We start from the raw sequence: 14,148 nt of genomic DNA on the forward strand, positions 1-14,148 counted from the left end.
AAAGCACTTTGTACTCAAAGTACCTTATTTATTAAGTGCTTTCTATATGTCATTAAATATTAGTCCATAGTCCAGGAAAATGCAACTATCTGTGTTTTACTAAAATACTTATTCAATTTCCAATCCCATTTATATATCAGAGCTCTATTACATTTATTTTCAGGTGAATCAGTCTCCTACATTTACATAGATACCTACATTTTTAAAATGTTAATAATAAGAAAGTGGCTTAAAGTAAGAATATGTGATATGTGATAATAAGTTTGAATGATGAATGTTTTGCACACTGAGCTAGTGAGAGCATCAGCAGTAGCAATGAGTGTGATTAGGATTTCATATTCCCATTTGTTGTTTTACGAAATGTAATTGAAAAATTACAAATGCTTATTAAAAATTGTAAATCAATTCAGGACAGAATTACAGCATTTCCTATACACTGACTTATTTGTGACAACTTGTAACAATGTCAGCGTTTACTGTAACTCAGCATCTTGATTTTCCATTTCTAAATAAAAAAGTAAAAATGGGTAAACTGGGAAGTAAACAGGAAGTCCATACAAACTAGCTCAGTAGCAAGATATGAGGCAAATTAGGCTGAACAGGCTCCATACAGTAGCTTTTCTTTTAGTTGCTTGATTGCAGTCAGCTATTAGCTTAACAAGCTCTCTAGGGTTAACATATACTGGTGGAAATTATAAGGCTGCACATAAAGCTGAGCATATCACTTTTTGGGAAATTATTTTTTTTAACAGGGATCTTGATATATTGCTCCTGCTTGCAAAGCAGTCATTGCATGTACAATAACAAGCACAGTTGTTGTCAGCTAATATGTTTCACTTCACCCAATGTCATGCTCTCCTCCACTGCCTCTCTGTTGTCCACTGTGGAGGAGCTGAGCCCTGCCCTCGGTCGAACACCAACACAGAGAGCAGAGACAAAGACGAGAAGCTGAGGCATAAAAGCAAACCTGCTGGCAAACTAGCAGAGTTGACATGAATTTCAGTTCATTTAAAAGCCCCAGCAAGCCGTGCCACTGAGGCAGTATGCAAAATATTAGCACCCTGGAACTGTCTAAGTGAAATGTAGTCATATATAAAGTTATTTAATACACCTGAGCTTTCCCCTCGTCACAAGCCAAAACATCGGCTGTTATTTTGATTAGATTTTGACATAGTCATAGTAAGAAAAGCACATGTGTGACTAATAATAATTCACACATCATATCACATTAGTGACACAGTGTCACAGTGTGACAGTGAAACAGCCTGCAGAATACCAGGACCTTAAAATCAATGTAGCCACACGCAGTTTATTAATTTCACTCTTTACATGTTTGCTTTTCTTCAGTGGCATGTCAAATCTTTTCAATAAAAAAATAGAGAATACACATGACTTTATTAGGAACATTAAGCCAACATTTGTAGGTATGATTTGAAAACACTAAGAAGAATGTGTATAGGTTTTGTGTATAGGCAGAGAGAGCTCTGTCAGTCGTCCGGAACAGATTTGATGCCTAATTCCAAAAGTAATAGTCTTGCTTCAAAGAAACTTCATAATAGTTCAACCCACTATGGCAGAAACTGAGGTTTCTGTACCCAGCCCTGTTCTTCCCTGTGCCGATGGAACAGATTGGCAATCATACCGGTGTGTCAGGGAAAATTCATGTCACCGGGGCGGATGGAAGTGGACAAGGGTCTTGGCTCTCCTCACAGAGTGACTCCACTCTGTACTCCAGAGGGTCAGCAATATTGTTCCGTACTCACCCCAGGCCATGTGTAATCTTCTCAGGAGATTACAACACTCCCCCTCTATCACCAAGAAATGCTCATGTGGTGCTTGCAGTGTGGTGCAATACAATGCCCTATCACTTCCATTTTGTAACATCTTTTTTCTTCTCAACCGACATGGTATTCAGAGGGTTTAATTTGTGCAAGCCCTTGTAGTTGTTTATTACATCAACATATATGACAGTCAGGTTATATATTTGGTTCATTTTGTACAACTTCACTTTTCTAATTGAACTTTCGGAGTGCCTTACAAAACAATGTCCTACCTGAACAGAAGAGAGCTAAAAGGATGCAACTGAAAACTCCTACAGAAAATATGCAATTTGAAATGATACACCTACACAATACACAGAATAGTGTTTAATATTAACATTTACCTAAAGAGTACTGTGAAGAGACTAACCTTGAAACAATTCTTTATTTTGGTTTTAATTTTTTCTTCATGAGACTGCAACTTTAACTTAAAGTGAGCCCGCTTCTATTTTATTTTCTGTATTCGGTCTGTGCACATTTAATTAATGCACAAATAATATTATATTTCAATGTCAATATCAAACAATGTAGCTACAATGTTTTCTGCAGCCCCTGCACTGACTCATCACATTCCCTTCATCAGCAAATTAGAGATGGACTCTATGTGCTCTAGGATGATTATCATAAATGAAAAATCACTGGCAGGCACTTGTAATACGCTGTAGGATGTTTCTCTCTGCTCTGCAGTTGTTGCCTCTAGCAAAATGTGCTACCCAGCTGTGAGTTGCAGCTGTCACTGGCTTCAAAGAATACACAATCCTTATGCTATTGTGTAAAACCTAAGGGTGAAAACATCTATATGCAGATTAAATAGACAGCCATCGAGGGAGCAGCGCCATTGGTTGTACTGTATGTCATAAACAGACAAACAGCAATGGAAGCAGAGCTCAGGAGTTCAAACCCCGGCAGACAAAAACACAAAATATGAATAAAGGGTGCTGTAAGTCAACACCATGTCGTGTTATGTGAGGATAATTGACTACTGTGTGCTGTGCAAACTTAACTCAAGCGGTGATTTACACAAAATGTTAACTTCTGCTAGCCACAAATGCCATTATTCTAAAACTCCACTCAATGATGTTCCTAACTCAGTAATAATTCTGTTTTTGTCTCCACTGTCCCCTTCTTAACACAGATGTATATCCAGACCACAACCCTGACCATCTCCGTAAATCTCAGTGCTTCGGTCTCTCTGGGAATGCTCTACATGCCCAAGGTCTACGTTATTCTCTTCCATCCAGAGCAGAACGTACCGAAGCGCAAGCGTAGCCTGAAGGCTGTGGTCACTGCAGCCACTATGTCCAACAAGTTCAACCCTAAAGGCGGCCTGAGGCCCAACGGAGAGGCCAAGTCTGAACTCTGTGAAAGTCTTGAAACACAAGGTTGGTATCAGGCCTGATGAAACAATAAAGAGAGAAAAGATGAAATAAGACGTTAAACAAGAGGGGATTTTAATGCGGATGTAATGAGCTGTTGCTGTGTAAAACTATGGCAGTTATAGAATACATGTCTACTTGAAGGTAATGAATCCTTTTAGGTGAACATAATTGATTGCAGTGTTATTTTGCACTTCAGCAGTTCAGGAAATGAGTTACAGTGGCAAGAAAAAGTATGTGAAATTTCGTGGTTTTCTGCATTCATTTCTCATTAACTGTGATCTGATCTTCATCTAAGTCAAGAGTATTAACAAATATGATGTACTTAAAATAATACCACAAACCAAATCTGATCTTTCATGTCTGGGAACAACCCTGTAGTGCTGTTAATCAGACCTGCACATTGTTCAGGATGAATTTTAACCCATCCTTCCTGCAGAACTGTTTTATCTCTGTCATAATCTTTAGACGTCTCGTATGTGTGACTCTCTTAAAGCTGTTTCATAGCTTCTCTATTGGGTTGAGGTCTGGGCTCTGACCTGGCCACTCAAAAAGGTGGATTTCGTTTTTTCTGAAGTCATTTTATTGTGGACTCGCACACATTTAAAAAAAGTTTGAGGTCATTATTCCAAGGGTTTGAATACTTTTTCCAGTAGCACTATGAGGTTTTTATGGTTGTTCTCAATAAAGAAATGAAAGATCAGAATTGTCTAATGTTGTTTTGTGTTTTTATTTTAGGCACATTATATGAATGCCCAATGAAAGCCCAAACTAAAGCTTGTTTACAACATATATACTTTCTTAAATCAAGAAGGGTTCAATTATATTTTAAATGCAGTTGTGTTCAATACTGAGAATAAAATATGCAACAAAACAAATATCCTTGGTTCACCAGGGTAATCGTGCATTTTGAATACATGGGGGAGAAGCACAGTTCCATTCTCACTAACTCTCACCAAACTGAGAGGTGTGACAGGGTGCCCACACAATTCTGATTTTGAAAGGGACAAAAAACACTGGCACACTAGCTCAGTGTCGGAGAGGAGGACATTTCAATCACCAAGATAAAGAGTATCAGTAGGCAGTCCCTGTGTGGGGGCGACTTAAATCCAATCACGTAACCCCACATATTCTGATTACGCAAAGTCCTGATTTTATACTCTGACAAGCTGAACTGTATAGTAAGATAGGTATTAGAACTAAAAGGCCTGTCCCCACACTTAGACATGTGCCTTTAGTCCACAGACTGATGTTGTTATATATTATCCTATTATAAAACCCATTTATAGGTGCTGATTGTCACCCTCTGCTTTGAACTGTGAATCTAACAACTGCTCTTTGTGCTTATGTGTCAGACTGTGTTGAGGGAGGGGAGCCTTTTGAGGGACTTTAGACTCTCAGGTAAAATGATTAGACAATGATTTTGTCCTTTTATCATCTATGAACAATTTTGTTCCGGTTCATTTCTGTTAATGTTCACTACAACACCCGTGCCTGAATATACTATGCACAAAGCATCCTGGCTGCCCCTGGCTACAATACAGCACCCTGAACGGCACAAGACAGTCAACACGCCCTCACAAATCCACCCTTGACCAACACACATTAACTTGGATAAACAATACTGTCGTGCGGTGCTGTAAAATGGCCAATCAGCATGGTAAAATGTGTGGGAAGATGTAGGAAGATGACACCACTCTGCCTGAATGAAGGAGACAAGCGATAGCCATGTGTCCCCTGTAATTTGTTTCCCTGTTGACAAAAGGAGGAATTTGTGGTAATGGGACAACAACAACAATAAGAGTGAACAGGAAAAGACAGATGGGTCTGCCAACTCCAATTCTTTCTAGACCATCTATTCTTTATCTTGGCCTCACAGCACATAAATATTCAAATAAGGTTCATTTATCAATGCTTCTGTTGGAAGAGATGCTTTGGATGAAATGGCGAGAATACCGCCCCCATCCACACGCCCAACACTGCACTGACAAATATATACAAACATTACACATCTCTCCTCTGCAGCACTTTTGCCCCAACGCTGGCTTTCAGCTGTCTTCTGATTGGATTCATCCCCTCTGACATATTCAATCAGCCAGGGTTGCCGTGGGCAGATTGGCAGATTGGTAGTGTGCTTACCGCCACTAAGCATGCTTGCTGAGGATCAATTTTATTTCAAAAAGTGACACACAGGGCACACTGGCGTTTGCGCGCAGACGTGCGTGCAGGCTGGCATGACTGCACGCATATACGCAGGTACTGTATCCCTTGGCGGTTATGTTTGGCCAGCAGTTTGGGCTTGTTACCGGTCACTGTTGTTTACCCTGTGGTCACCTTTCTCATGTGTTTTATTCGCAGTTGATATGAAATTCCATAACATGTGGCAACACCTTAAGTGCCGAGACAGATCACAGACTGTCTTGAGAGCATCTTACATCTAATCCCTTTGACAATACACAACAATAATACACTGACTGCTGCATGCTTTGCTTGGTGCACAGAGAAATGTCAGGTCTTTGCATGTGGTGAAAGACTTGCACTTGAATGATTACTATTTATACCAATGCTGTGATCTGCTCGGTGACTTTAAATAGTCAGCTGTGAGGAAAACATTAATGCAGAGATTTCTTTACTGTCATGAATGCTGTAATAGCAGGTACTGTAATGACCAATGCTGCAGCCACTGATTCTGACTGCATCATTGTTTCGACGAGTATTTCACTGGTGATATGTGGTTAAAATATCTGCAATGTTACTATTTACTGTATAATCAGTGATTCACTGGCAGCTATTAACAGTTTTTTTGTGTATAATCGATTTCAGGACTTGATTAGTCAATTGGCAGCAAATTAAAAAAAAAAGCCAATTTCTTGAGGAAAGACGTCAAATATTCTATGGTTCCAGCATTTCAAGTGTGAGGCTTTCTCTGTTTAATATTCGTGTCGCTCAAACATGGGGTTGGAAGGACAAATTAGTCCATTTGAAGATGTAATTTTGACATCTGACAGGTTGTGTGACTTCTTTCACTGTTGACAGAACAGTAACTTGGTAAATAAAAAAAAGAAAAAAGAAAAATCTATTCAATTCCATTTAAATGCGATGATCAGGGCAATGCTATTCCTGCAAATACAGTTTTATATGATAACACCCTGCTATTATGATTGCTTCCATCTGCACTCATGTAAAGAAACCATCCATAAATAGAACCTCCTATTAATTTGGACTCCGTGAGCTTTGAAAGACTACAGTTTCACGCCCATTAAAATGTCATGCTTTGCCTTTATAACCGTTTCCTTCTGTCTCCCACACCTTCTCTGACAGCGTTGGCCTCCAAGCAGACATACATAAGCTACAGTAACCATGCCATCTAAAACAGACACAGACGAGGGAAGCGGAGCAACGGTCTGTCTGAGGAGAAATCACCTGATTCTGGGAAAATCTGGAGGACTTCCAAGCTGCTACAGCAGAGAGGACCGGGGGTGGAAAGATGGGAATTTGTCACTCGGTAAAGAGAAAGGATGTCATATTTTTCTAGAGAATCAGGTAAAGGCTTGAACGCCAAATTTAGTAGAGAAATTAGTAGATTTGCAGCAGGAGGATGTGAGATGTTTGGGAGATTGGACAGTTAATTTTCCTCTTCCCACCCTTTCTGAGGCATGAGCGAGCATTGAACAGTGATGTTCCTAGATGCAGGTTGAGTGAACCACCTGGAGCCTACAGTATGTTTTCCTTCTGAAGTGTATAGCACACAGTTTCAGTTCTCTCTGAGGCTGAACAGTTTGTCTCGATTCAACAAAAACGAGGGGAAAATTGTTCTGATCTTGCTTAACTATAATGCAGTCGAAGTCATTATTTTTTTTGGTTACAGGTATTATTGTTGAAAGCTGCAGTATTCTTCAAATTGTACATGCCTTACCACAGTACATTACGTATTCCTACATGAGCTAACTGAAAATCAAGCAGTGGGTCATCCCAGTTTTTTTTATGCCCCCCCACCCCCTCTTTTTTTAAATAAATGTTTCATAATAATAATGATGCCATCATCTTGGCAAACCTAGTGTACAGTCCCAGAGCATGCTTGTGGGAGCATCACGTGTACTGTGCTGTGTTGTCAACGTCAATGGAATGCAACATTTGTCATGGTCGTCACTGACAGTGGAGATGTCATTTTGGATCATTACCCGCTGGGTTACCCTCTGCTGAATAAACACACAGGGAGCCGTACCTTTATGGTTTACACCACACTCCATAAATGTCAGCCAGGACTTCGAGACTTGACGACGCATACTTTAAACATTCAAGATTTATTGGCCCTTACTTATCATGCGCTTGTTGGAGCCTTCGCAAAAGCCAAGCAGTTGAATCAGTGTACAGAAATCCCAAATGCTCTAAAATCTGTTTAACTTTCAACCCAGTCAATATTAAAGGTGCAGCTCTGGTGCAGCTCTTAATTATGCAATTATGCCAAAGTTGTCTCCATATTACACATTCATGTATTGTGTGTTTCTGTGTTGGATGTGGAACTTTGACCTTTTAAAAATACATATTTAATTTATATTGCAGTGGAGCAATAATATCACTGCTGCTATAGTTTATTGTCTTTAAACAAAGAGTAGACTTGAACAAAGGAAGGAATAAATAACCACATCAGTATGTTTAATCACACATCACTTTAATGTTTAATTATGATGTGGATGATTGGAGAATTTTATAACACGGAGACGACCTGTAATATGGGTTAGGGTTAGGATGCGTCTTGCAAAAAGTTTTCTTCGTATATTTTTTTTCCTCTTCTGTGCCCTGAAATTTGAGGCTGCAGTAGAAATGATTAATGAGCATTTTAATAGTATTTTGGGTAGAAAATTAGGCTCATGTAGCTACTCAGCATGAAGACCCATTTGGAGAAGTTGCAAGCTCAGTTTCATGGAACACCAAAAATGTTCAAAGATAATTAGGTGGATGACATGCACAGCATTTCCTAAGCAGTGTGCTGCCCTTCAACAGGCTCAGTATGGCTTATGTTATATTTAGGTAATCTCCACAAGCCCATGCAGACTGACACATAATGTGGATCCAGCTGAGAATCAACACTAAAGTCTACAGTTACATTTAGTATATGCAGTTCATTTTTTGTTTTGTTTTGTTTTGTTTTGAAGCCTGTCAGCAATCCATTATTACAGTATAGTAAATGATGACAATGACTCCACACAAAAATAACACTGACAACCTTTCATTTTGACATCAAACAGGAGGACGTATAGCTCCTTGATAAGTAAGGGCCAGTGCCTTCATTCTGTGCCTCATAGCCATTATACTACTCCTGTGATCCTTTCCATGGATCCTTCATGTTTGTGTTTTCATCCATTACCTTTCAAGTGACTTTGTTCAAACATACAGAAAGGACTAAATGTAAAATTTATAATTACGTGTGCGACCTACATTTCCTACGTCTCCAGTCGTTAAAAAGGATTCGTCATAAACAGTAACTCTGGAATTTGTCTCATTTAATGTTATCCTCAGCAATGCAAAAATCTGTATGTTGCATGTCGAAAAATCAGAACACGTGAACAATTTGAGAGAGAGGTTTAATGTCCAGAAGGAAAACTACTGCAGAGGATTATAAATAACTGACATTTTGGTTTAATTGAAGATTCTCTCAGCTTCAACAAACGTCTAAGGTGTTGCCGCAAATGTTGTTTTCTCATCATTTGATAAAGTATCGTTTGTGAGATTGTTTGTGTTCGTGAATATGATCATTTACTGCTTTTTTGCCACAAACTCCTCCTTTTTATTTTTCTAAAACACTTTGTCTGTGTTACAAAATAGAATATGTACGTGCTGACTGAAATTAAATGGCAAGTTAATGTACGTTATTAAAATGGATTGATTATGTCTGCTTTATGTACTGAATTATTATAAAAAAGAAAGATAAAAAAGAATTACAGTGCCTGGATATTTATGAATTATCTATAGAAAAAAATTAAAATGTGTAGAGCATGTTCATTTTTATACAAGATATTTCTAATAAAAGACTGTTTTGCTAATGATTTGTTGATGCTTCTTCGTTACTAGCATGTTTCATAAGCAGTTCATTTTTTTAAAATGACCTTAATATTAGCAAAAGAGCAAAGAATTTTTTTTCCACATAAAGACCAAATACTAATTATTAGTAGTATTAATTTCATTATCTATAATCCACCACTGTAATCCTGAAATTGACACTGTATGTGAGGCACAGGCATGCTGTGTGCTTGTCAATGTATATTTCATAGAAACTACCACAAGATATTAGTTTCTAAAATGTGATCTCCCAGATTTGAAACACTTTAGCCACATAAAATATTTCAGATTTGATCATTTTCCACAATATATAAAGTCATAAATGTAATGTACTGCATGAATAATTAATAATCACTGTAGTTAAAGAAATACCTAAATAACTAGGAATGTGCAGACCAAATCTATTATAAAAGAATAATGTTTATGTTTCGGCTTCTATAGAATTACACATTTAGGTCACACTATGTGTGTACCCTTCAGACTGGCGTTTAATTTATCAACATGATTTCTAAAAATTGTGAAGTCACATTCAGATCATACATACAACATCTCACAGGGACCCTGAGCCCAGAATGCTTTCTTTATATCTCCTGAAAGAATCAGAATTTTCCATCCCATAATTTTCACTGCTCAATCATAAAATTGTGTGATTTGCCAGGAGGGGAACCTGTCCAGGAGCTGGATGAAAATGGATTTTGCCATCAGTCAAAAATACTACACTGGAAAGTCACATGGGCAAGACCTAGGGTACAGTTTAGCTCGGACGTCTTAACACATGAAGTCCTATGCAGAGGCAATAATGAAACATGATCACTGGACAAATATAGCACAGAATGACTAATATAAAGTATACAGTATCACCAATAATCAGGGGGTCCACAACGTGAACATGGTTTAATTCTGATCTATACAATCTGCTATATCTGCAACATAAAATAGCACACTATCAGTCAAAGCTTACACAATTAAGAGAAATAAAATAAATAAAAAAACTCAGCTACTTAAAATTTTTATGGATAATTTAGTGCAGGGTGAAAATTGCCACCTAGGTGAAGTGAATCACCGGCCCTGAATAATCAACAAAACAGTGGTTTATACTAAATCCATGTGTCTGTATTGTCTTCTTCTGACAGGCACAGTGGCAGTGGGACACTGCCCAATGAACAGCTGTGCAGTGCATCTATTAAAGGTAATCTCACTCAGAAATGATTAAAGTTGTCCATTGTAGGGATACTATTAGACAGGTGATGTGTAGTACCTGTTGTACCAGACAAAGTGTTTGGGGTTCTAAACAAACAGGTAACATGTTGCATTTTTGTCACATAGTCCTTTAAATACTTATTGACAAAGTGTAAGCAATTTATATGTCTTCTACTCAAGGGAGGCTTCTGTCTAAGTACTTGAGCATAAAGAGAATAAACAAGATTGACTTCTCTACTTTTTAAGCTCGGCTAGGAAATCAGAGTTTTGCAAATATGAAGTTTTATGGTCTAAGTAAATTTATTATACAAAAAATACTGTGTTAGTTGCTACCATGGGACCATTTGCTATTGAATGTGTCCCAGTGCAAACCTGTCTCTTAAGAATAACACTGACCTAGATTATCAAACCAGAGACGAACCAGAGTGATTGTCCATTCATCCATCTGTCTGGTTAGGGTTAGGTTTACACAGCATTTTGGTTACTGTTAGGGAAAGATTATTGTTTAGTTAATTGTAAAGACGCATATTGTGTCTTAGGTCACACAGGAAACTGTAAAATTGACTGTACATTGTATTAAACCAGACCACACCCATACAGCAGATCAGACAATCTGGTAGGAAAATAAATATCTGTCAGTAAACCATTTACTTTACTTTTTTTTTATCTCTTTCTAGAGGTCATGTCCAATAATTTTAAAGACATGATTAATTGTGGTGTGTAAATCACTTTCAAGGCTACATAAATGCTTTTTTTTTTTTGGGAAACCATATTTGGTGGCTGGAACTAATTGTCAGCGAGGCTAAATTTGCAACATCTATCTCTTTTAATACTTTACATCATTGGCATGGCATATTGTCATTTTTTTTCATGGCTCAGGATGAACTCAGCTGTAGTAAATTCCCACCACAGGAAACTGATTTTCTTGTCAAGCAGGTGCAGAGTCACAGTGACTGCAAGAGGGCCCCCCAAGCGCTGATGATGCAAGACGTCTTTAGAAAAAGGTAGCCCAAATTATAAATATAACTCTTAGCTCTTCCTCATGCTGTCTGTGTGCTGTCTGATAACCACCATTGGGTATATGTGCACATTCATTAGGAATCTGTAAGAGGTCATTTGTCATCAGTCATAACAATTTAACCAATAATATATGCTTTGAAGGCAAAGAGGTGTTTTTCTCACACAGCTTTACCAAAAGGTTCGGGGACCAATATTCAGACAAAGGGAAATAGTTAAAGCTCACCAGCTACTGACATGCCTACTCATGACTCCTCTGTTTGAATCTTCATGTGATTCAGAATTTGCATTTATTTTAGAACTGCCTCAAACATGGTTAAAACAGTGTTATTGTAACATTGCAGCTGACTTTATTTTCATGCTCTACTCTCATAACATTAATCATCAGTTTGTTAAATGGAGATCAGCTGAGTGCGGTGAATGAGTTTCAATGACTGTAGTATAAAAACACCTGTATCTGGAAAGTCCAGTTAATAGTGAATCAATATTCTGGTCAGCAACGACTTAAAGAGAGAGAAAAAAAACACCTGAACTGAAAAACACGTTGAGGGATGGATATAAGAAATTTTCCAAATCATTGAATTTCCTTTGCAGTACAGCCACCCACATGAGCGGCCTGCCCTCGACAGAGATGGGGGTTACGACCCGCCTGCCATCTACAACCACTTGTTGTGAAGTGACATACCATGTTAACGATCGTGCCTGAGTCAGTTACAATCACTGAATGAAAAACTGTGAGAGGTGGTCAAATTAGTAGACTTTATATTTGGATTAGTTAGTTATGGTAAATGTTTAGTTGCCATTTATGTAAAAAATGAATATAGGGACTGCTGGAGTGTTTCCAAATGGTTTCTAAACCTCTGTTACCCCTAGTTGCCACTGTAGCTACACTAGGCTGCTCACACAGTGAACACTGCAATATCTAAAAGTGGAATTTCCTAATCCATATTTTATGTATGGTCTATAAGCCCAGGATGCATTGTTCGCCCTATCATTTCCCACAAATTACCAAGAAAATGCCACATCTTTTCAATATTTCCCCATTAAATGTACTATTACCACGCTGACACTCCCATTGTGCAAATGAATAAGTACTGTTCATTAGATCATTTAGGGAATACACACTGAAAACAAAAAAATAAAGGTTTCCACATTTGAAATATTAGTTTAATATTTTCACTCAGCTGCTCTAACAACCGAGTGGGTATTTTATTTTTTCCTCAGGAGAAAATGTGGTGGAGGTGTTTGTTTCTTTCCGAATGTGGAAAAGACACATACTCAGATGCCCTGGCTGTAGTGAGTGTAGACTTAATATACTCATGTTGGAATCTGGTGCATCATAAAGTAAAGTGTGATGTACAAACGGGGTCAAAAATTCTTGGACTGTCCCCTTGTTGTCCCCTTTTCTTCCACATATTCTCAGGTTGTCCCAACAGCTGAATGTGGCGTTCCATTAATCTGAACTGTGCGCGCATGTGTCTCACTCGGTATGACTGATGTAGCTTCTGTCAACTAACGCTGGAACTGACAGGGGTTTACTCTCAGTGATGGAGCTAGAAGGCTGTAAACCTCTAATGACAAAGAAAATAAAACTAGGCCAGTTGGAACTAGCCCTTTGACATGCAAGGCCCTATTTTCTGATGAATGTTTAATGTTCATATAGTTTCCATATCTATTTACATGTTCCAAAATACACCTGTTAAATTTATTTTCCAGTTTTATTTTTTGTATCATTTTATTTTTTTTATTAAATCATTCTGAAATGTCTCCAACATAATTAATATATCTTATTTTTGCCAGTGTGTACACATTTTGTACATACATATACTACCGCTTAAAAGTTTGGGATAACTTAGATATTTTATTGTTTTCCAAGGAAACACACATGAAATTAGTCTGAATAGGAAATATAGCAAAAGAACAGGACATGCTGACGTTGTCAGAGTTCGAAATAATGATTTTAATGGAAATAATGAATATGTTATTGATGTTATTAGCAGAATGTAATTCTTTAACATCATCCATTTTTTTTATTATTATTACAATTAGATTCCTGTCCTATATTGATCAGTCTTCTTTCTGCTAGTGAAATGACCATCTGTTTGGTATTTGGAAGGAGAGGTGCAAACAGTGTTTCATTCCAATGTGACAGAGCAAAGTGATGTTTTCCTATTTTGGTCAGAACCCTAAGAATGATGAACATGAACATGAACATAAACAATGTTATGGCACATCACTCATCTGACCATGATTATCCTTTAGTGATTCTGTCAACAGCGTATCCGAAATTATGAGAATAATGATCAGCATCTGGAATCTAACATTTAATGTGTCTGTAACAGAAATGTCAGTGAAAACACTGTACTGAGATCCAGAATATTGCATCAAATCTCCTAAGGCACCTGAAGGCAATACAACACATGTGTCATGGATCAGCAGGCTCCAGTTTGAAACGTGCCATGCTACAGCACAGAGCTATTACTGATGGCCATTCACAGTGTTTGCTTTGATTAAATCACATAACATGAAATCAAGAAGCAGTACTGTGTGTGTGTGTGTGTGTGTGTGTGTATCTATGTAGTTAAAACAGTAGCTGTAACCTGAAATTTTTGAGGGCACAGTTAAGGGTAAACCATCAGCACCACCACAAAAAACATAAAAATAAAGAGCTACTC

At 37.9% G+C, this 14,148-nt stretch overlaps 1 protein-coding gene across 1 annotated transcript in view; it reads left to right on the forward strand.

Annotated features, from left to right (window-relative positions):
- Window positions 1-7,341, forward strand: part of LOC113167544 (metabotropic glutamate receptor 4) — a 101,908-nt gene extending 94,567 nt beyond the window's left edge. The window contains 2 exon segments of the mRNA XM_026368250.1: window positions 2,956-3,202; window positions 6,518-7,341. Coding sequence (XP_026224035.1) covers window positions 2,956-3,202; window positions 6,518-6,567 — 297 coding nt within the window. The 3' untranslated portion in view covers window positions 6,568-7,341.
- Window positions 7,342-14,148: the final 6,807 nt, after the last annotated feature.

This window comes from Anabas testudineus, chromosome 7 (assembly GCF_900324465.2).
Source record: "Anabas testudineus chromosome 7, fAnaTes1.2, whole genome shotgun sequence".
Classification (NCBI taxonomy): Eukaryota; Metazoa; Chordata; class Actinopteri; order Anabantiformes; family Anabantidae; genus Anabas; species Anabas testudineus.